Source organism: Cygnus atratus, chromosome 5 (assembly GCF_013377495.2).
Source record: "Cygnus atratus isolate AKBS03 ecotype Queensland, Australia chromosome 5, CAtr_DNAZoo_HiC_assembly, whole genome shotgun sequence".
NCBI classification, from domain to species: domain Eukaryota; kingdom Metazoa; phylum Chordata; class Aves; order Anseriformes; family Anatidae; genus Cygnus; species Cygnus atratus.
The window spans coordinates 650,718-675,315 of record NC_066366.1 but is presented as its reverse complement, the minus strand read 5'-3'; the positions used below and the strand labels follow the sequence as shown (position 1 = coordinate 675,315).

Genomic DNA, 24,598 nt, shown 5'->3' with positions numbered 1-24,598 from the left:
AAAATTGAGCTTAATTTCATCTTTGGGAGGGAACCAATACGGTTCCCAGGAGCTGTGTTTCAGTTACCATGCCTAGTAACAGAGTCCTTAATGACTTCTCCCAGTGTGTGAAATGCTATTAATCTGATTAGGGTGATGGCCATGATATAGCAATAGCAGCCTGCATTCCCACCGCCTGGATGGGTGGAATGGAGCAGGGATGTTGTCCTGGCTGCAAATTGGGACAAAGCTTTCACTCACCTGAACCAACTGTGCCAACACCCTGGTTCACAGCGTCCTCCCAGTGCTGGTGGGGTGAAGCTGGGGAGACCTCCTGCAGCAGGATGGAACAGGACAAAGGGGGTGAGGGAAAGGCCTGTGTGTGTGAGGGACTTCAGAGGAGCATATGTTTCCGTGCCAAAAGGGTTCTGGGGAACCAACAGACCTATTGCAAATGTCTCTTTATTTACCCCTGCTTTAGAAAGCTGAACCTCGTGCTTTTGAGACAGGCAGTTGCACAACACTGCAAACATAGGCATGTTTTGGCACCTGATCTTGTCATCTTAGCTAGGCAACCCAGCAAAATCTCTACATGCTGGCTGTTTTAATGCCATATTTCTTAGCAGTTATCACTCTTATTCTAACACCAAACTAACCAGTTTAACAACAGAGTGTTTGTCCAACCTTCTACGTTTATTAACAGATTTCCTATAACTAATAGCAGTAATGTATTTCAAATGTTATTTAAAAGGCTAGCATCATTTTTTTTTCCTTAAATGAAAACATGATTTATCAAATAACACCCACTTTACCACCTATGAGAAAGTGTCCTAAAGAGACTGAGGATCTGGTGTTTTAGCTTTTTTCTTTACAGGTGGCTGGTTTATGAAGACATGAAAAATATGGGGGGCAAGAGATTTCTAGTTCATGGGATAGATGCAGAATACCAGGATAAATGGTCTAGAGCTACTTCTTGTTTTTGCTGTTTTGACAATCGCATTTCCTAAAGAAGGCTGTCTGCCAAGAGATTGATGCTTCTCATTCTCTTCCCATCCTTAGTAATTGGATTGTCCTCATTAAGGTGAAAGTACTATTTTTTCTCCCTGTTGATTGTTTGCATGTAGGTGGCCAGTTACAAATAGGGCAGCTACTGAAATGTAGGATGTTACTGTGTCTCAATAACTCTTATGGTGCAAAAGCATGAAGCCGTAAGTTTCCCAAACAAAACATGTGTGCTTTGTTGCTTGTAACAACACACATGTAATAATGCAAGAATCAGTGAGTATAATGTTCCATTCAACCTTCTTAAAAATAATGGGTGTTATTGTTTAATGAATGACCAGTGTTTATTAGGTTAAGTTGTATTTAAGTAGGTCTGTGCTTATGTAATTCAAGTGGTTTAATAGGTATTATTAAGGTAATTAGAAAACGATCATGGTTCAGCAATAATATTGAGCTGGAAAGGTTGTGAATAACCAAATTTAGAGACAGGCCTGCAAACACTAGTCTTCAGTGACATTTGCGCAACTCTCCTCTAATAATTCTGTAAGCAGGGGATGAATGGCCCCTTTGTTAGGGGGAATTATTCATTAGCTCCTCAGCTGAATTAGAAGAGAACGTGCATGGGTGTGAAACAACTGCCATGAAGACTGATGAGCAAAATGAGGCTTTGATGATCTTCTAATTGTAGTGACAACAATTAATGCATTTGGAAAAAAAAAAAAAGAAATAATATCAGTTCTATGAATATTTTTTCATGGCCCTTTATTTTGATTCTAAATACCAAATAATAAATCATTAATGTACAACTGCTTTGTTTTCCATTGACTTTTGTGGAGGCTTATAGAGATGATATGCCTACAAGAAGATACAGAAATAAAAATCTCCTAAGGTGTTTTCCACTGAAATTAGCATAACCTATCAGTTGACTAAACAAATCATGAAGAATAGTGGTGAAGAAGAAACTCTGTGTTGAGAGAACAAAATAAGTATACACGTGTGTGTTTTGGAAGGTGAACAAACTTCTGTACATCTTGTGGGTAGTTTTTGATTTATAAGCATCATATGCAGGGTTTCTCAGAATTTCCGACGGAGTCCAAAGATGACAGCTGACAACTTTCATGAATAAGGAACATGAGGTTTAGAAGTTCCTAAGGCGGAGCAAACTCTCAGGGTCCCCCTTACTGTGTAACTGCTGTACATAGGGATAGCATAGCGTTGCTCTGTGGAATGAAAGTTTGACAGTGAAAGCTCATTACAGCCTGTCTTTCCCTCAGAAGTGATTAATATAGAAATAGCTATGATGTAATTAGAACATTGAACTTTCAAGTGGGATTTTGGTTACAAGAGATTTGGGCCAACCAGAAGGAAAGTTTTGCTTTAGTAATGCTGTAACAAAAAGCCAGCATAGCTCACAAAACAGACTCTCAAATGGTTTTTCCTTTAATATTTAAAAAATATTTGTCTTACTACCTTACGCCAAACGCTTCAGTGGCTTGTTTTGCCCTTGGAAGGCATAAAGCAGTCCATCAGACTCAAATAACTATTAACAGTGTTATTATGACACATTTGAAAAGCTCAAGGAAAAATGCCCCTGGGAACACTAGGGGAGTGTTCTGTGAGATGAACAAGTAAGAAAACAAAGGCTATCTTTATTTCAGCTTCCACTGAGTGACATTTTTGCCAAGCACATTCCTGTTTGTGTACCTCAGTCAAGTTACGATACACTGTCTTTTATTAGAGAGAGAGAGGTTTTAAAGTGTAAAGAGGAAATGTTTAAAAATTATATATTTTTTTTGCCTAATCAAGACAACAGCAAACAGGGAATAGTCACCTCTGTATGTGCAGGACATGCACATTCCTGCAATAGCAAATTTTTTAATGACTCTATGACAAATCAGTTCCAGATGATAATTTCTGATGACGACATGTGAAGACCAAAGGCTCTGAATACTACCGCTATATCCCTGTGCTGAATCTGTGACAAGCTACCATTGACACGTCCCAGCCAGATGTGCTCTCGCAGTCACTTTGAGAAGACATTTTTATCACCACTTGCTGACCTGTAAGATCCCTTAGGAACACATCCCTTACGGCCAAGCTTTATTGGAATCATTCAGAAATAAGACCAAGATTTCTTTGCTCTTTTTGTCTCCTGCTGCTTTACCCTCCTGTTTCACAGTAACAAAGCAAATCCCAATGGGAAATCACCAAACAGTGTACAAGTCACCATGACTCCCGTCCTCGGCTCAGGGGCCCACGCACTTCTATTGCTGGCAGGAGGAGACCTGGGCTCTCTGAGATGACAGTGCCTGACTGTAATTCTGCATCAGTACTGGGGTCACATTGAAGGGTGGCTGAGTGCTTTTGTTTTGTGAAAAAAAATGATGGAAAGCATGAAGTAAGTTGCATGTTAAAAACTGTGAGAAAAATCCATAACTGTGTCCACTTGAGAAAGTGGACAGCTTCAACTTGTTTAGGAATATCATTGGGCTTAGATATTCTCTTGACTAGCTTGATTGAGGAATACAGCTGGTAAAACGAGCTTACACATTCACAGGTTTGCAAAAGAAAAGTAGAGCAATATGTAATCAAGAATCCATTTTTGATTAAGGTAGGTAGGGAAGTCACTCCAGTAACTACATCCTGTTGATGCAACAAACACTCACTGCAAGCATATGGGATGGACCTGAACGAGGATGTTTGGGAAGGGTCATGTGAAAGGGCACAAACCCTTTAACACACTCTGACCTGCCACTGAAAAACACCCAGGGGTTCTTCATTGCCAAAGATTTTGTACAGGCTCTGTTTTAGAGCAATAAAGGCCCTTACCTGGTGAAAGAGGAATTCGTCCTTCTCTTTAGCAAAATGGACTCAGGCTGTGAACTCTTTGGGAGAGAAACCATCTCATTATGTATCTGTACAATGTCTAGCAGTGATGCCCTAACCCCAGTTGTTCCAAAGCTACCCCAAAATAATAGATTTTTTGCGTACCACAACCTTTCCTGCCGATTAAAACAAATACAGATTTAGAGGCCAGTTGGCAAAGGAATGTACATCTCTAGTGGATTAGATTGTGCATGTGACGCCCACTGGAAGCAGGGACTAGGCTGATATCTGCAGCAAGTATATCCCAAATCTGACTGTGTTAGTGGGATATCCATTTCTAAATATAGTTCTGGAGTCCACTGTCAACAAAGAAACTATGTTTTCAAAGGCAGAACTAAAAGAGAGTGAGTGACTATATTTAAAAAATATATATATACATATATATATATTTGAAAGAAAAAAAGCTAACTTCCAAAGCAATAGTGCTTTTAAAGCTAATGCATCTTTAACTGCAATAAACTACAGCATAACAACATAAACAGGAATGTTATGTTTGATGTTACTGTTATTAGTTGCACAGAGAAGAAAAAAATCTGCATTTGAGCTCACCTAGCCTTATAAATGAGGACTATTTAAAGTGACCTTAAGTGGCAAAAGCATTGGAAGGAAACTCAGTAATGCATATTCAACTCTCCTATTTTTAACAGATTCAGGTACGCAGGATGAAACTCAGATGCTACATGAGTGGTTTGAGCTGGTCCTGGAGAAGAATAAATTAATGCGTTACGAGTCTGAGCTTTTGATTGTGTAAGTAAGAATGAGCATTAGTACTACAGAAGCAATGGGGAGACAGGAACTTGTACTCACATGACATCTACCCACCCTTCCGTGTGATGGAGTTTGAAACTGTCATAGAATAAATGTATCCGCAGTAGCTGCAGTCTGTTTTGATCACAGATTTTCAGCTGAGCCCTCCTCGTCGTTCCCTCACACAGTGGTTCAATTATTTCAATCCTATAGGATACTCTAAACCACTACAGCAAATGGGTGTTCTGCCTTTATGTAGTGTGGGTCTAATTATGTAGGCCTAATGAACACTTGGGCACTTCGTCCTGTGGAAGAAAAATAGTCTGACAAGCTTATCTTAGTTTTCATTGGACATAGGAGAAAAGATCAAGGAATTCACTACAGAGATGAAAAAGTATATACACCAAGACAGTAAAGAGCTGTCTCAAGTGCCACTGTTTGTGGTTGTAGTTGTCTCACCTTGCTTTGTCTGAAACAGGCTCAGCAGATAGGCCTAGCTGACTCCCAGATATTTTCTCCACTATCTCTGGTCAATGTGGGAAGGTGATTAGAGCTGCAACAGTCGTTACTCACTTCTGGCAGGGCTCTTAGTTTATGGGAGGGTTCAGGCCCGTCCAGAATCTTGTTGTGAGTGCCACCAACAAGGCACAGCTGGTCAAAGCCCCAGGTGTTGTGATGTAAGAGGAAGCTTAATCCAATACATAATACAAAAGGTGGTATTGGTGCTTCTGGCATTGCTGTGCAGAGACTAAGCTTTTAGCTTTGACTGCCAATTAGGAGAAACTTACTGGATAAACAATACACAGTCTTGGTTGAAATAATACTAATACACATATGTCTTTAGTAAATATATATATATATATTCTTTAATGTAATTTTTATTGTATCCAGAGCCCAAGAACTAGAACTGGAAGACCACCAAAGCAGGCTGGAACAAAAGCTGAGAGAGAAGATGGCTGTTGATGGTAAGTCAAAGCAGGGAGCATGTTCCAGCCTACAGCCATAGACTGTGTCCATGTGAGTGCCTCCTTGCTCTGAGGAGCAGAGTGGCTGATGTTCTTCCTCCTGTGCTCTTCTACGAGTGCAGCTCAGCCAGCAACATCCAACTTGTAAGATCTTCTCACCTGACTTAGAATGAAGACAGCTGAGCTAACCTGCCCAATTTTACACTGGATTGCATCAGAAGCACACCTAACGCCCCTGATTGTGCTGTGCCTGCAGCAGCATCCAGCTAACATGATGACGGGCAGCTACAGAAAGTAATTTCTTCAACCACCTAAATGCAAGAGAGGTTAAGTTAACTGTGATGCTACCAGTTACTGCAGTACTTTGGAACTGCTTTTATGTACTTTGGATTACAGTTTGGGTTTGTCCTTTCATTCACTATTAGAAAATGGAGTGTGGGGAGTAGGAATGCAGGCAGAAGGCTTTAAATTTTCTTACAGATTCTGCATTTCGCAATTGAGCTTTTAAAATTTTATAAATTCAATTTAAAATCCAACATAAATGTTACCTTACAGTTTATTTCCTGATATAGTAAGGTGCTTTCTGCCATATAACATTTTAATTATGGTGTAATGTTTAGGCAACATTTATAAATGTTTTTGTAAGTATGTAGTGCTCTTACTACTAATTCCACAGCCTAAGCTTTGCTAAAAGTTCTACTATAGAATTTAGGAGCCTTAGTGGGCAACCTTAAATGGCCCAAATGCAGGATAAATTTTCCCTGAACCCAAACATGGAAAATATTAACTGCCATTGTCTTCATTTCTTGATGACTAATATTAACTCATGCTGCACACCAACAGTTAAAATGCAAAGCATATCAACATAGTGATCTAGATTCTAACCTCTTGTTTTGTGATCTTTTAGACAGCCTTAAAGATGAGATGGATCTAAATGAGGAGGATGAAATTTTTACTGAGATGATGAAAGTGGTTGAAGAAAGGGACAAACTTGTGTCTGCCTTAGAGGAGCAGAGAGTGAAAGAAAAAGCAGAAGATCGGCACTTTGAAAGTATTATCTTATCTAGAGGCTATCAGCTGAGTGGGATTTAAACAGCCATATGTAAATAAACATGATTTCAGCAATATTCATAATCACAGAGGTACTATCTTGTGAATTATGAGGGAATTCAAATTTGAAGTCAGCTTATTTGGGAAAAGTCATCTTGTTATCTTAAGCAGTTTCTTTGCTTACACTAGAGTGAGTCACTTCACTGTCAGCTTCAAGGGTCGCAAGAATAAAGAATGGGACTGGATTTACCTGTGTGATGGGCATCATGGTCTGTAAAAGGGAAATCAGAGCTCTGATGTTTTCTTGGAATTTTATTTTAATGCTGAGAATAGAGTTCCTGAGAAACATGATGACATCATCCAGTATTTTTGAGATGGCATTACTTTCCATCTGTTTGTCTGACTCTGTATGTGGTTTTGGGAATATTTTGGCACAGCCAAGCAATGATGAACTATTTAAAGGCCAAAAAGCAAGCTTCTTGTATAAAATTACGTTTAATAATAAATAATTAGTTTTTATTTCTGGTGGAGGAAGGGTCTTCTGACTAATAACTACGTATAAGCACTCATTAAAACTATTGTAAATGCAATGTCAGAAATTAATTTTCCAGGTATTTCTAACTTTTAGAATACTGTGTATTTTTGAACAAGATGTTGAAACAATATTAAATCCCTGCATTTTGTAAAATGGTAAGGGATCATCAAATGGGTGACTTATCCTTAAAACTGTTATAGGCTCAAAATAGCTTTTATATGGCACAGATAAAGATCTTTTCTAAAATATGCTGAATGATAATTTTAAAATCCAGACCTGATTAGCATCTATAGGGTAGATTTTACAGTTGTTTCATAAAATATATCACAAATAGTATCATAGGGTGTCATGAGTAGTGTAGCAGTTACAAATCTCCCTTAGAATAATTCATCAAAACATTTACAAAAAATATTGTTTTGTAATGGAAACATTTAATAGAAAATGCTGTGAGTATATTTAAATTACATTTATATTGCTGCTCGAAAGTATACATGGAGATTTTTTGCTTAAAGGAGGTATCTGCTATCTTTTTTTGTACATGCATGTATAGACATTGGCATAGCAAATGTGCAGAAATTCTCATTAGTATTCAGCATACTTTTAAGTACTTTCTTAAATCTGAGATAATTGTGCCATTTAAGATTGGTAACATTCCCAACTGTATGTATGATGCACTACATTTTCAAACTGAAAAAAAAAACACAAGGAGAAACTGAAAGTCTGTTTATTCTTGAATATCATTTTACCTTATGCTTTGACTAAGATTTGGTGTTCTCATTATTTCACAAATGGTGCTTATTTGCAAGAGTTTTCTGTCTTGCAGCCAAAGCTACAAGCATTCTTGTTACAAAAAAAAAAAAAAGCTAAAAAAAACTCTTGGTAGCTACTTGTAGGGTAACAGACACACTGAATCCTGTCACAATAATTTATGAATGATTTTTTTTTTTCTGTGTTGTAAGAAATTTAAAATATCCTTTTTAAAATTAAAAGAAAGATTTTACTATTGACCACAGATTTACAATATACCTCTATTGGTGCAAGGAACATACTATTGTTCTGCAATATTTATGTATTTATACTTATTTATTAGCTGGTTTAATGAGGACAAGCATCTCATTACATTTTCTAGTTTGGATGTTGTCTGCAATTTCCATAAATAAAAGTGTATTTCTAACAGTTATTTATAGGTAAAGGTCTGCATAGTAGACTAGATAGCTTTATCAATTTGGTAATTATTAGTATAAAATATGAATTAAGATTTAAACAGCAATATCTTAGTGGGATACCCTTACAATATAACTTATAGGACCTTAGCAATATAATTGGTCTTTCATATTGGAAAGAAATAGCAGAATCCCTGAATATATTTCAAAATTACTATCAGTTTTTTTTTCCTTCTGTCATTCATATGCTGAGCATACTTTGATCTTCAGGTTACATTTTTTTGTTGAGATGGATTGCAGTGAGTGATTTTTAAACCAACTCTATTACTTAAGATTGACGCAAAGTAGAAGCAAGAAGGACAGCAATAAATATTTAAATTTTCTCTGTTGAAATCTGCTAGCATTTCCAGTTTTGTGGAGAAAATTTCTGGATTTTATCACTGTTCCCAGAAGCCTCATGTAGTCCAGTAGATTAATACTGTCTAGATCATCCATCGTTGTTCTCTGTAGAAAACTGAGAGTCATAGTACTTTCAACATAATTTTTTAAAGTTTTAAAGCAAACATTTTTCTTAGTGCTTTGCACAGGATGGTAATTCAGCACAGAAGCCCTCAGTTTTTTCAATCAAGGATTATTTTTTTCACCTCACTGTTACTCTCAGAAAAGCCCATTCATCCTCCTGTTGCTGCTGTACAGAAAGCAGGAGGAAGGGCAGCCTCAGAGGAACATGAAGCACCTTGTCCTGAGGGGCAGATCCTCTGCCAAAGTCTGATCCTCTCGCCCAGGTAAGGTGCCACACTGCAAGTGCCCAGGTTCAGGCCACTCCACGTTGTAGACAGGCCCTGTGACTTCACCTTATAGCAGATCCTTGTTTGGCCATTGAGAGTTGAGAATATTAAAGTCAACAGGAGCTGAGAGCCATCAGCATTTTATGGACCTCAAAAATATTATTTACTAAAAAGTTACTTTTCTGCATGCCATAACACGCTCCACCCACAACTGCAAGTCTCGTGTATCTGCTCCTGCGTGTAAAAACCTGCCAGGCTACCATTACCCTGACTGATACCATGTACCTCACAAGATTAGATCCAAAAATTAACTATGCAGGCGATTTAAAAAAAACAAAAAACAAAAAACAAACAAACAAAAAAAAAAACAAACCTCTTCAGCAACTTAAAGCAGATCTTCATGTACTGTGAGAGTAAAGGAGGAAAAAGAAAAAGAAGTTATGTGCACTGTTCACAGGTCAATTTAATATGGCTGACTTGTATTACAAATGTATTTAAGAGTGTTTGGTTATGAGTGCTCTTGCTGCTCAATCTTTTCTTTAAATTGACTCACTAACGTATAATGGATTTATGGATTTTTTTTTTCAGTCCTTGGCACTGTCATTGTTGGGTATAATGTGATGTGCTGGAACGTATTGGCCGTGTCTAAATGGACTAGATGTGAGCAATTTTGTATTTGAAGAAATAAAATTGTATCTCACTCTCTGAAGTCCCTGAGTCATTTCCATAGTAATTTCCCTCCCTTGGTATTTACAGTGTAATAACGTGTGTCTAAGAAAAATCTGTGGGTAAGAAGAAGTATCAGTTTCTTAATTCATATACTGGTAAGTAAATTACACTGTCTTGCAGTTCACAGATGCGTTTTATAGTTTAGAAATAATGACACCCTGAAGCTAGACAGTATTCAACTCTAACACAAGGTGTGAAATCCATAAGATCAATGACTTCCTTACATTCTTCCACAGGAATTGACAACCTAATTTCTTAAGGTATGACATACAAACAATAACAGCCTATGAAGACTTGAAGGAAAAGTGGCCCTGACTGGATCACTGAGAATTGGTGATCAAAATCTTAACTTAAATCTTAACTTTACTTATGTTAGGTCTTCTTGTTCTGTTGCTTTCTGCCAGTGGGAGAGCCTTACAGAGCAAGACAGTGTGTTGCTCGAGATGAGAGAAGCAGATAGGCAAGAGTTCAGCTTATATTGGCATCTGTACTGTTGTCCTCTGCTCAGTGACTCTGAACTGATAGATAGTTCCCTCCTCGTAAGATGACAGACAGATGGCAGCTTCTCTTCAGAGCTCAAGGTAATTTTTGGCACATTTGAACTGAGGTTTTTCTTCTTTTGTCACGTCCTTTCCCTTCAATCCTGTGTGCCTGAGAGGCAGACAGGTATGGCAGTCACTCCTCTGATGATACCACTTGTAAGTTCTCAGGACTGCACAGGAATTACCTACTTGCTGGGTTATTGGAAATAATACATCAAACTTTTATCTGTGTTTAAAACCTTACAGACACATTGACTTTTCAGTCAGCAGGTCATCAGCTGGGGGGCCCTGCTGGCCCAGAGCAGGAAGTGGGTAGAAATGCCCTCAGTAAAGGAATTTACTGATATTCATCTCCCTCTGTCCCCTCTTCAAAAGATTATAGGTCTAAAGAAAGCTAATTGGACAGGAAGTTCAGGGAAATGATTTTGTAAGCCATTATTTGCCTCAAGATCAATCTGTTTGCTCTCAAGGTAAAGGAATGCCTCACATTTTTGGGCTATTTGGACAGCTTTCTCTGGGCCCATGCAACAAACTTTGAGGACTTGTGCCTTGAAATCTTTGCTTTTTAGCTTAAGGATTATGTGATTTCCAATAAAATTTTCACTTTAGTTTAGCAGTCTTTTTCCAGAGAAATACTGTTTTATTTTCCGCTTAAGCACATACCAGGATGTGGTTTAGTAGATTGGAGATTCTGTATATCTTTTAAAGTTTTGTTACTGTTAAGAAGGCCCAAGGCTTTCTCTGCTGAGTATTGCATGGATCATACAGTTATTTACATAGCCCAGCACAATGGATTTATCATGTTAGCTGGGGAGTGCTATCCCCTCAGTCTTCACAGCAGCTGCATCTCATGAACCTACATCTTTGCAAATACCTTGTAATGTGTAGGATATTTACTGGATTTCTTTTTGCCCCCAGAATTTATGAACTTTTTTTTTTTTTTTTTTTTTCCAGGTAGTTTCTTCTGCTGGTTCCAATCAACTACTGAAAGAGATGTGGTGGCACTGCATGCCAGCAATGTTCTTGCTGGAATATTTCTGTAACAGATGTACAAAATTACAGGCACAAGTGTGTGGTACAAGTGATGCTCATTAAGAAAAATTCATGATACTGATTTTTTCTAAAACTGTCTCAACAAGGTCAGATGTAAGTGCATATAAACTTGGACTTGTATTTATAGGTAACTGATTGACAGAACCAGAGGTTGCCAGAAGCATTAAATGCCAGGATGATATTCTTATCTTGCTGAGAAGTTTCAAAACCACTTTATTTCCTTTGAAACTTTACAAATAATTAATCTCCATAGTTGTATATAATACAGTATCTTTTGTTATGCTTCTAAGCAGCCTCTTTTAAAATGCTGTTAACTATTACTCAGGGCCGAGGGGGAGGGTGGGCATGTTCAGTAGTTAACTGTGTAGAATTGGCAGGTCAGTAGATAGCCGGAATTTTTACTATGTAAAAAAAATAAAAAGGGTAGACTTTGGTCTAGTTCTGTTCTTCCTGAAGTCAGTGAAGAGTTTGGCTGTAAGCAATTAGAGGAAGAGTATTAGGTCACTAGAGCATTTTTGAAAATACCACTTCCACTGTTGAAATGACCAAAAATGACCAAGCAGTTAAAAGGTTAGTGCGGACGTACACTTAGGAGACAAATGTTGAACTCCAAGACAAACAAACAATTTACTGCATGGCCTTAACCAGCTTGGCTTAAGCCTGTGTGTTCATTATTTAAAAAAAAAAAAAGACGAGTACTTTCAAAAACCACATACAACATCAGCGCTGACCTCTCTCCTGTGAGACAGCCATTTCAGATGATGAGTGTATAGTATCCTTTCAGCTGACACAGTGCTTTTTCTTGTCCTAGCCACCTAGCCCATCGTGGGTATTTTTATTATGTATCCTGTCTCTTCCACCTCAGTCAGAAACAAGATTCTGTTCCTGATCATTCTGAGTCCTGTAGTGAAAGAAATAAAAAACAGGTGTACATAGACAGATATGCAGGTGAATTAAAATGCATTTAAAGTATAGTGATTTAGCCTTCTTTTATTGTCTGGAAATAGCATGTATGTGATCAGAATACAATTAATTTAAGCTACTGGCTGGCTCATCTGTAAGAATGAGGTGCTGACAGGGAGCACGGTGAGAGCCCTTGTGGTCTGCTCCAGATTCCTATGTGCCAGATGCAGCAGGGCCAGCCTGAATGGCAGCCTGATGCTGTCGTGTCCTATGCATGGTATCACAGAGCATGGTTATGAAAGTATCCAACTGCCACATGGGAAGCAGAACAAAAACCTAGCCAAACGAAAATCCCCACTAAATTCATATTACTGCAGCTTTTATTTGTGGTTAAAATACTATTTAAAGATGAGTTGGATATTTAAAATCAACATTCCCATGTCTGCCATAAGTTAGACTTCATGCATATCTATAAGAACCTTTGTGCTGAATGCAATATTAATTGAAGATTATATGTCCACATATATTCCCAGATCAAAAGAAAAAGTATCATATGTAGTTCTAAATTAAAGATACATTAAAAAAAAATGTTGTAACTGTCCTCAAAGAGAATCATCGTAAGTGGAAAAACCTTGCAATATTATATCTAAGAGAACTGCAAATAAACTCAGAAAGGAACCCATTAAAAAAAAAAAAAAGTAAACTTAGGGCTGTCTCTTTTTCTGATCCCTTAGCATTATTACTTAAGGCATGCAGTGTTCATGTTTCCAGATCTGATAGAGTTGATTTTAAACATTAAATTTCATTTGAAATGTACTTTCTCCTTGTGATGCCAAGCATTTACCCATAGCTCATGGGGCTATTAAATAAGTAGTATTGCATTTGACATCTAATTTACATATGCCGAGAGTAATGAAATAGGAAACAGTAAAAGAAAGATGTTAGGTCTTTTTATTTTGTGTGAGACCTGGCAAGCTCATGTTGAATTCTGACCTTCCTGTGCTGTGCAGCCCAGCTCCCGTTCCTGTTCATGTGTGTCTGGTTTGTTCTTTCTGTCTTTAACACAAAATTTAGTGGTACAAAAGCAAGCACACTCATGCTTGCCAAAATGCTCTCTCTCCTGCTGTGTCCACAAAACCCTATATTGACATTTGTGTGTATTCATTTGGGTCCAAATGGAGATTTGTTTTTTTATCTCTATTTGTAAATGCGACAGATTCACATGCATCTAACAAATTACTTGACATGTTGGTTTCTCTTTCTTTTAACATATTCTTAAAAATCTTTTTATTTATATTATTTTCTTTAAAAATGTTCAAAACTGTTCATATCCTAATCCATACAGTATGTGAGTAGCATATCTGTAAAAAGAGAGTAATGTGTGAAATTCGGTGAGTGTTCTAGAGACAACAGTCCAGAGATGCAGTCATTGCTTTGAGCCAGTGCAAATGCAAGGAAACATGAGAGTGGTAGTGGCTTGGGTTCATTCCTGCTTTTAACTGATGTCTGTACAGACGAATAAAGTTTTTCCCCAAGGCATATACTAACTGCATACAACAAATACTCATTGATGTCTACCCCTCATCAGCTAACCAATGTTACCAGCTTGTAAAAACACAACAATTATTAGCTGATTTAGAAATATCCTCACGATAATTTCATTTCACTTATTATGCCTAATGGATAGCTAGATATTTGCATGAAGTGTGTGTGGCTTTTTGCCTGAATTGTTAATCGAGTGATTAAGTGGTAAGGGAAAGTAGTGCATCCAGATGACATTAATGCTGTTCCTGGATGCCTCATGAACTAGCTACCAGTTGGAGCAAATTACCTGTTTTAAAGATGCCTCTCTCTTAAGCTACCCATCTGCAAATAAAAGGATTGGTATAGGCAATCTGTTGTGCTAGGTCATCTTTCTTTCCCACTGCTTTCTTTAATGGTCTCACTACAACTGTTTGTTGTTGTTGTTTTTCTGTGTAGAAATGGACATCATCATGTCTTCTTCCTCTGATGACAGATGTAGTGGTAACCTACAGCCTGCTTTGCAGCATGTGCTCAAGACTGAACTGCATGTGTTAGCTTGAAGTTGCACAAAACCATTTGGTGGCACTTGATTCCTTCATGAGTTCTTCTCCATCAGTGTTGATCACACAGTGTGGAAACATCTGCACTTGCGCTTAACTTTTGGCATCCATGCTAACCCATGGTTTCCACATGTGAGGTCACATACATGGGTGCGTTTGCCAGAGCAGCCTAAGTTGGTGACCAACTCGTCTGCGAGGTGGTGTGAGGACAGTTTGGACTGTGGGGAGAGGCCCTGTCCCACACCTCAGTGTACCCCTGGCCATCCCCAACAGGCTGGTAAAATGAGGTCGCCAGGCCTGAACCCCCCGAGTGGGACCGCTAAGGGCGAGAGGGCCCGGGGTCATCTCTGGGCGCGGGCGGCCGTGGGGCGCCAGGGCTCTTTGGGCGCGAGCGGCCGTTGCGCTCAGGCGGTTGTCGGCGGGCGCCGTGTGAGGGGAGCGGGCCCTCCCCGACGGGCGCCGAGCGAGCGAGCGGGAGGGCGGGCGGGAGGCAGGGCAGGAGCGGGAGAGCGGAGCAGGAGCTGCCTCAAATGCTTGAAATAATTCCGCTTCCGTTCAGAGCCGGGAGCAGCCTCCCACGGCATCGGGGCCTTGGACCCGTCTCCTTCATCCCCGAGCACTGGCCGGGCCGTCATGGCAGCTTCCCCCCAGAAGTCCCCTTCTTCCCCTAAGTCCCCCACTCCGAAATCGCCCCCGTCCCGAAAGAAAGATGACTCCTTCCTGGCAAGCTCGGCGGCACGCTGGCGAGGAGGAAAAAAGCTAAAGAAGGTAAAAATCACGGGCGTGCACGTTTCCTGGGAGTTACCTTAAAATGGGGGGGGGGGGGAGGAGACGGGGGGAGAGGAAAGAACTCCGGGGAGCGGGAGGAAGGGGCTGACTGGGGGAGGACACGGGGGGGCTAGGCGGGCGGCGAAGGGAGGAGCGCGCCTCGCCCCCAGGCTCCGCCGCGACCGGGCGGAGGCCCCGGGGCCGAGTCCCAGTGCCAGCGCGTCACGGAGGGGAGCCGCGGGAGCGCGGGCGGGCGCCGGCCGGCTGACGCCTCCCTTCCTCCCGCTGCGGGCTGGGAGGGCTCGGGGGGCTGCGGGGCTCGGTCCCAACGAGCGCCGGCAGTGTCGAGCTCGTAGCGCGGGACAGGGGCAGGGCAGAGCGGCCGGGGGTGCCCGGGCTGGAGGAGCGGAGCGTTTCCCCGCCGTGGGTGAAGCGCGGCGGCGGGGCGAGGGCCATGGCGGCCTGCAGGGCCTGCGGGCCTGGGGCTTGACCTGATTGTGGACGCTGCACGCCTCGGGGCCCGCCGGGAGTACGTGCTTTATAAGTTGTGCAAAAAACACCCAAAACTTGATGTGTGTACCGTCAGTGACTTGCAAGGTGTTGGTTTATGTTGGCGTACAGCATGCTCTAAACATGCTGCTCTGAAAACAGTGTAACAGACACAGCATGTAATAGTACTCATTCCTTTAAAGGTTAAAATTAGATCTGATAATTACTATGCTGTGCTGAAAATCTCTGCCTTACCATCGTGGAGCTCTGAAGAACACTGAGCAACTGGTTTGGTTATTTGTGAATTAATACATGTGAATTAATATCCACCCCCTTCTGAATCTGCCTGTTTAAAATCCCATGAGACAGAGAATTGGAATTTAGTGTTACTCATCCATCATTTTCACAGCTGATGTTAATTTAAATAAGATACCAAAGTAGCAGTCGCTTCTAAACAGTTATTCAAGTTTGCAAGTTCCTCGCTTGCAAGCGAGCAGGGTGTTATGCTCAACAGATCCTTGCTTCAGGCACGGTATTTCAGAGCAGCACCTATGCTGCAGACAAGGATGATACCTCTGTGGACAGTACAGCCCCTTACTCTGCAACTACCGTGTCTTCCCTCTGAGATGCATTTTGCATGACTGTTCACATTATTTGGCTTTTTCTGTTTTTTGTGGATGGACTAAGTTGATAAAATGGTAAATGGTGGCAAACTACATTAGCTGTCCACTTTCTTATGTTATCCTTTTAGTGTTGATGAATATTAGTGGCACTGAAATAGAAGAAAATCTGTGGTGAGGCCATATTGTAGGTATGTTTAGAGATCTTTAATTTAGCCTATTTGTAGTTAATTTTGTATACGTGGTATTAATATTAAACAAGGCTCTTTCCTCAGTGAAAGATAGCATTAAGTTATATCTTTCCAGGAAGTTGTTAGAGACATCACAGTTACTTTTATCCACAGTCTTGTAATCTTACAAAAAAGATGTATTATGTGAAATTGTATTTCTTCTCAGAAGTTCTCTGTCCATATTAAATTTATAGATTAAAACCTGCACTTGCTATTTTATTATCTCATTGTGTTAATATTTGCCCTTTTAAAAAGTTGGAATGACATTGGTGTTGTCCTTGTCGTTTGTGTTTCACAATTTTCTAACGTTTATTCGAAGCTAACAGTAGTTTGGAAAATTATTTTTTTAACTTTGTGAGGAGTTTATTTGCTGATGGAAGAAAAAGTATTTTATAATTTAATAATATCTGTTTTATTTCCACATATATTTAATTGTCTCATTTCTTCAGTGGAAGCACATATACTAGTGAGATTGATACCATGCTATTGTCCTTTTTTTTTTGTTTGTTTGCTTTTAGTAGATTCAGATGGCTTTGAATCGTTCCTGAGAAGCTTGTCCTATTCATGCTTCCTAACTTTTCCTCCACTAGAATTAAATACAGATTTGCAAACTGTTCATGAGACCCCCTCATTTCTTGTAGGCTATGACACACATGGGTTCCATTTTAAGTTGTGCTGCCACAGTTTGTAGGGCTTCAGGTGCCTTTGAAGTCAAACCGTGGACTTCATATAGGAGGTCAGATTGCTTGTTGATCTAGACAACATTCTTTGGTTTTCCTGCTTTAATTGAACTTTCTAATGACTGGCTCGCCACAGAGGCAGGTCTTGGTCACAGGCACATATGTGGTTATTAAGCTGTTAACACACACAATGTATTAAAAAATATTAAAGTTGTAGACATTTGGAAAAAAAAAAATGCAAAAATGTTTTATCTGTTGTAGGGAGTATACTAATACATTTTAGCACTATCTGTGCTATATATGTAGTTAATTGTTGTAGATGATATATGATAGGTATATAGTTTTTGCATTTGTGCCATCAACAGGCTTTTTAATCACTGTCAAAATCATATTTTTTATATTTTGCAACAACAGAGAGAGTGCCTGAAATGCTTCACTGAATCAAATCCATTAAGATCTGAAGTGACATGGTGAGGAGTAATGCAGACTATAGAGAGCAAAGTCTGCATAGTTTCAAATGTAGCAAAGTAGGTAATAATGCAATATAAAAAGGATTTTCTGTAGTAGTATTTCTTTATATAGCAAGCATTTCTTTATGAACTTCAAAGTTCTTGGCAGTGGTAAGTATTTCACCAATGTCAGAGATGAACATATTCTAGACAAGTGAAATAAATTCTCTGATAACGCAGTACAAGTTGTTGACCAAAACCTGAGATACCACTACTTGAGATACCACAGATGATATAAGCAGATGTTAGTTGTACATTAAGATGTAAAATAAAGTGCATTTTAATTAAACATTATAGAATATTTAATAAAATCTAAAATTTGGAGGTTACATTTGCTCATATCATCTTGCCTTCTAAGGTCTTAGCTTGACTTTCATTTACAGTATCTCATCTCCACTGCTGTAATTCAAGAATGAGAACATTGTAGCTCAGTCTTTCCTGTAAGAGTGTGAGCAGCTGCAACTTTAGAATGTATTTAAATTTTGTTTAAGTAATGAAAATTACAAATGATTAACTGTGTTTGGAATTTTAATGATTTTTGTCTTATGAAAAATTGCTGAGATACTACTGCAATGTTTGATGACCTGTTTACAGCTGAACTGTTGTATGCAAAAATGGTTTGTAGTTTATAGTGAGATTCTGTCCCTTTCATTCCTGAAAAACATTTGAAGACTGAGCCACATCGTACAGACCTCTGAAGGATCCCAGTCCTTACCTAGCAGGAGGTAAGGTGTGGGATGGAGCTCACTGTGTTAGCCAGAACCAACCACAAATTACAATTTTTTGTAAGCCCCGTATAGTAGTTTGTATTGTGTATTAAGCGTATCTTTGTACAGTTGCAAGGAGAGAACAGAATGACCTAATTTTTTAGATGTGCAGGTGTGTGTTATGTTATCTTATGAATTTTACATGACAGGTTCAGTGAGGTCATGTGTGATTGTCCTCCCTGAATTTTCCTGGTTTGGCAATTACAGGCGCAGAAATTTCACTCTTTATAATAGCTTACCTTAGTAGAGAATCTTAAGAATTGGCCCCTGACATGCTAATAAATCCGTGATACATTCAGGAATGGAGAGCAAAGTTCAGAATTGCTTAAATTGCATAGGAGCAGATGGGAAACAGACAGCTTGGGCCCATGAATTGCGTACAGAGAGAGCAATTACTGCTTATTGTATGGGCTCAGTCAATTTTCCAATTGATATGACATCAATTTCAGTAATTTTACTGCTCTTCTTCCTAGTTTATTTGGCATTGATGGGCAGGAGAAGGAATGAATTTTCTTCTAGCTTCCACTTAGGATATTTCTTCTTTTGTATGTTTTGTTTTGATTTCATTTTGGTATGTGAGGTCACAGTAGTCTGTATTTTTCTGTGTGCCTAGGGGACAAGTATGTTAACGGTGTAAAAATACTGTAGCCTTTGCTATTTCTTGATAGTATTCTTCAATTTCTTAATCTTTGTTTTAAAGAATAATACAAAATTTGAACAAATTAAACATGCAAATTAAGACTAGGCATAGGGTGTTAGAGCTTTAGAGGTACTCTAAGTAAAAATTTTGTCTTTCTGGAATCCATGATTAAAATGCCTTGTGACTTGCTAACAAAGAGGTCATGCCTTGATCTAGCTATGGGTGCTTAAATATCAAATAAATCTATTTCCTAGCACACAAGAAGTATTCTGCAGAATTTTAACGGAGATATTTGAATTATTTTCTTTGGACCTGTTTTAGTGACTTCTTTTGAGTAGTACTGGTACTTTTATATCAGTAAACTTCTTTTGCTCATCTCTTTGTTTCTTGTGTGAGAGATGCTTTGAGAGAGAGTTTAAGTGCTTTGTAGGTGTTTCTTTGCTGCTGCTCTCATTTGATTCTGTATTTAAATTGCAGATTGGAAGAACTGATATGTTGTACTGTCATGCTTGTTAATATCAATATTAATTGATAGAAATAGCACAAATAAAGAAAATTGATATAAATTGATATGAATAGCACAAATAAAGAAAATGGGCTACTGTGTGCTAATTTCATCCTGCTGCTTCAGAGAGGCATGTAGTATTTTCTTTGAGGAAGAAATGGCACGGGGAAGGCTTTATCATCACTCTTCTATCAGTACTTTTGAACTTCCCATTTTTACTGCAGCATATCAGTACACCAACCCTAGTCTTTCTTGTGCCATCAGAATAGCTGTTGTTTTTGATGTCTGACATAATGTGCTTTTACTTCCAACCTTAGTGCATAGCAACTGAAATGTGCTTATAATCTTCTTTCCCCTTACACTGTGCTACATATTTCTGCGTCCTTGGCTGTACTGCCACAGGCATGGTAGCCAGCTGTGTAGCTGATTCTGGACAAACCTATTAGTACCGCCCTTGAAATAATTATTGCCTTGGAACAAATTTTGTAAAGCAGATGAAATATTTTTATTAAGTGGGAGGAACATAGGGAGCAGAAAGAAAAATGGAGGGAAGACTGACCGGCTTGTTGGTTGTCGTTCCATTGCTGTGAGCGTTTCAAAGCACATCCGCAGTACTCAGAAAGAAAAAGAAAGAAAGGAAGAAACTACTCAGGAGGAGAGCACTGGGTGTTTGTTTCCATCTTTTGAAACCAGATTGTCAGGGGCTATCTGGGAGGCCTCTGCTCTGATGGCTGAAGGGCTTGCTCGGTAGAAAGGAAGGTCAGCGACCTCTGAAACGCCTCTGTCAGTGTAGACAGAAAACCCAACTGTTACTTGTGCTGCCATAGTAGTAGCCCTCCAGATGGGCCTGTATGTGTGACAGCCCTGACACGCTGGAAGCTGTTTGTCACCAGCCACACAGGACTCTGCTGGGTTTGTGCAGGTGCAAGAGCAACTGCAGTAGCCTCTGGTACCTTTTGGGTCTGCCTCTCTCTTGCCTTCCTGCCTCTTAGGCCTCCTCTTTCCACAAGCACTGCTCTCTGCAAGAAACAGAAACTAATCAGCACAGTTAGTTGTTATCTGTAAGACACTGTCAAGCATTTGTTACTGTTCATACGTGGCTAAATTGACGGCCAGGTCTTATTATTTCAGGCACTATACTTCTACAATCTGTGGAAAGAGCCCTTATGCACAATAATTTACGACCTAGAGTTCTTTATCTGTATATCTTGCATATTTTTCTAGCTTTTTTCCTCTTATAATCTGCATCTCAACAGTTCTGGCATTTCAGTTGTGCAAGGACTTGTCGTGATTTCACTGGGAATTTTGTTTTATCTAGGGCTTTTTCTTTGGTTTTGGTTTCAAGAGACTCGGATTTTTTTTTTTTTTTTTTTTTTTTTTTTTTTAATAGGCTATGGGAGGTTCAGAGAAAGATGTGGAAATATTACCTCTGAGATTCAGAAACGCATTCGGAAGTGACAGATAATCCCCAAGTTGTTCTAAAAAATGTCATTGCTTTAACCAGATATTCGTGTAGGGCCCAATCCAATTATGCTTGATCCATATGCATCACCTACAGCTTTCAAAGTATGAATTTGTGTCCCCCAGATACCTGCATTTTTGCTAGAGAGGTTATTGAGTCTATGTCCAGAGGCATTGCTATCCTGGCAGAACTGAGCTTATCCGTAGGCGAGTATTCCCTAGCAAGTGCAAACATCAGTGAAGGGGTTAGATCACAAAGGTCTGCAAAACATCGGCTATGTAAAATGCACTGACAGTGCTGAGACTGACACAGCACCACCAACCTGGCAGTGTCCGGCTGGAGCTGGGAGGACCTGTGCATGCAGCAGGTGACGTGCGTGTGTGTGCGTGAAGAGGATGCAGAGCCTGGCTCTCCTGCCTGTTGCACCCTCAATCATTAAGTTGTGCCAGCTGCTTTTGAAATAACTAAAGTGACACAGGATTTTTGCTTATGCCGTGTGTGACTCTTGAACTCACTTTGTCAGGATGGTTTGGATGCCAGAAATGTATATTTTTTGGGGGGTAGGGAGGGACAGAAATGGTATTAGGTGGATTCTAAACAAAAGAAAAAAATGTCTGCACTGGCCTACATGCAAATCACATGGGCCATGGTAGACATTTCAGATTCAGAAATCGTTAAAACCTAATCATAAAATCCCTGAATATCAGGAAGGTATACCAACGGAAAGGTCTGTTGGTTTGCCTTTTCCTGTTTGTGTTGTTTAGAATCCCTTTCTGGCAACTGCCAGGGACCAGGACCCTGGGTTTTGATCTGCTGTGCTGACCCAGTATGGCCACTAATTGAGTTGTTCTCGGAATACCTGCACGTGGGCATCCAGCTACTGAACTCTCTATTTGCATTTGACTTAGATTATGTGGGTGAGTTAGCTGCTACAGAAATACGCCTTGCATTTCCTTTATTTTCTCCATTTCAGCAGTTTCTTAATTCTCTGCAATTCTGTAGGTTTCATACAGGATAAAACTAAATCTGCACTTAAGAGGTTAGAGGATGGGGGTTGTTGAGGGGAGCAGATCAGGGACTGGCTGAGGAAAGCAGCTGCTCTCTGCTGGGAGCACCAGGCTGATGCGGGGCTGAGAAGAGGGATGGGGCCACAGGGCAGCGGGAGGGAGAGGATCTGCCCCTGTGGCTGTGCCTCTCCATTCCCCTCCTTTCTTTGGCACCCCCTTCGCCTTGCACTGCTGTGGTCGCAGCAGCAGTCACTGCTGAGCTCTTCAGGGTGCTGTGAGCAGGTATGGCAGGGGGTGCTCAGTGTGTTGGCAGTGCTTATTTCTGCAGCAGCTGCTTCCCATCTGTGGAGAAGGGGTGGTGGGCCACGAGCTGCCAGTTGGACCATGCTGGCATAGAGGCTGCAGCCTCACTAAATGGTTGAGGCTGGAAGGGATCTCTGGAGATCGTCTAAAGATTCAGGATGGTATTGGATATTGGATGGTTCAGGATCTAAACTGAGTGAAGTGGGACTGGTCTGGTTCACCAAGCTGGTGCCTCTAACTGGCCAGGTGTGGCAAAGGCATGGTGACAGCATCCTCTGTCAGTTCTTTTCAGTCTCTGCTGTAGTTGACTAGATGCATGCCAATTATCTAGATGAAAGGTAAAAAAGATTGAAGTAGATGTAGGGGCACGGTTCCTTATAAAGTGAGTCTTTACAAAAGCAATGTTTGAGGTGTAGCTAAAGCACTGTTGCTTTCCCTTGTGCTGGAAGCAGTGTGATGCCATTTTGCATGAGAGAGGATGAGCTGGAAGGCAGGCTATTTTGCAGTACTTTCCAGCTTCACACACAGTTCTTCTAAATGCAGGATGGGGTGGGGCTGAGACTTAGAGTGCTCTCTGTGTATTCCTTGTGCCTTCTCCAGCTTGTATAAGCTCCCGTGCTTCTTTGAGTATGTTGCTGCATAAGGGAGTGAAAGACTTCTAACCTGCTGCTCTTCGCTATGTAGCTCTATGAAAGGCTCTTAGAGCCCTTCCCTTTGTAAGTATTGTCATACATTTTATGTTTGCTGTGCTAATTCTTCTTAATAGATAACATTTCTTGGTTTTAATATCCTTAGCCCTCTTGGGATTGGGCGTGTATGTTGTGTTGAGTGAGCCAGTGAGTTAATTCACATTGGTGACTGGACTGAAATACAAACAAAAGATGTCTTGGACCAACAGCAAAATCAAATCAGCAGCCTTATGCGAATCCTTAGCCTACCATGCAACTATCCCTTGACAACCTGTGCTCAGGCCAGAGAAAACCAAGGACCAGAAAAAAAAAAAAAAAAGAAAAAGAAAAACAGGGATGTGACTGGTCAAAAGTGAGTTGTATTGGCAGAGCTGTATTACGAAGATTAGCCACCATCTGTTCACCCTAATCCTGCACCTGGCTCTAGGCTGTGCCACTGTTCAACCAAGTGATGATCTTACTCAAAATATTAAAGATTTGCAGGGTTAAGTAAGAAGGCTCAATAGTCTCCCAAATGTTCTGCTTTCCTTCTAGTTTTGTAGTAGTCCATGTGAAATAATTTCATGTGGTGCCGTAAAACATTCTTATCGTATATGTGGAATTAATATAAAATTCAGGAGAACATGGTGGTTATAAGCTAGCAATATTGCTTTTCTTTGTCTTTTCATTTCTCTTTACAACTCCTTATTACTGTTTGTATTAACCAACATATTATTGACAAATATCCTGCTGATACTGTTTTTCTAGATTATTTTTGCAACGGAAAATTCCTAGAATATTTCTGCGAGCCATTCTTGGTAGTTGTAGCCATGTTTAAGTCCTTTTGGCTTCTCTGATTTCTGCTTAGCTTAGAGCTGGTTCTGTCTTCTCCCCTTTGTGTGGCCTGGCAGAGTGGTCTGTGGCACTGACCCAGGGGTGGGTGAGATTAACCTTCCCTTGTAGTGAAACCTGCGAAGTTCCACCTGGAAAAAGGGAATTGAGAGGGGGTGCAGAAACTGTCAGTGACCGGTGCTTCCCCTCAAAGGCTCTGAACAGAGACTGAACAGAGTACAGAGTGAGGAGTAGCTGCCCATCTCCTGACCGGTAAAGATTTCCCAGACACAAAAAGAGAATCTGGTGGTGCAAAAGCTTTGAAAGCATCCCAAATCCTAAATGTAGTCTAAATATTATTGTTTCTTGAATGTTTCTTAAGTACAGGGTGCTTTTACTTGTTAGTAGAATGCATACTCACAATCCGAAAAATTAATCCCCACAGCTCTGGTATTTGTACTGAAGTAGCATACAGTACTTGTATCTCTTTTGCCTGCCAGGGGGGTAAGAGAACTTCTAAGTGCTCTAATTAGAGCTGGCCTCCTGGCTTCCGTGTCTGCACCAGTGCACAAGCAAACACTTAATACAGGTGTAGTTAACTATGCTAGGAATGGGATGGAGAAAGGGAGCTGTGAAATACTTTTGTGTGTGTTTTTCTCCTTTGGAGATAGCAGCTAGTGCTTTCCTGTGTTC

The 24,598-nt window shown here is 40.1% G+C and overlaps 2 protein-coding genes across 2 annotated transcripts in view; both read left to right on the top strand.

Annotated features, from left to right (window-relative positions):
• Positions 1 to 9,815, top strand: part of MICAL2 (microtubule associated monooxygenase, calponin and LIM domain containing 2) — a 124,699-nt gene extending 114,884 nt beyond the window's left edge. The window contains 3 exon segments of the mRNA XM_050710802.1: positions 4,515 to 4,614; positions 5,506 to 5,579; positions 6,487 to 9,815. Coding sequence (XP_050566759.1) covers positions 4,515 to 4,614; positions 5,506 to 5,579; positions 6,487 to 6,671 — 359 coding nt within the window. The 3' untranslated portion in view covers positions 6,672 to 9,815.
• A 5,164-nt stretch (positions 9,816 to 14,979) lies between these two features.
• Positions 14,980 to 24,598, top strand: part of PARVA (parvin alpha) — a 67,077-nt gene continuing 57,458 nt past the window's right edge. The window contains exon 1 of the mRNA XM_035550456.2: positions 14,980 to 15,194. The gene's annotated coding sequence lies outside the window, so the exon portion shown is untranslated. The remainder of the gene's footprint in view (positions 15,195 to 24,598) is intronic.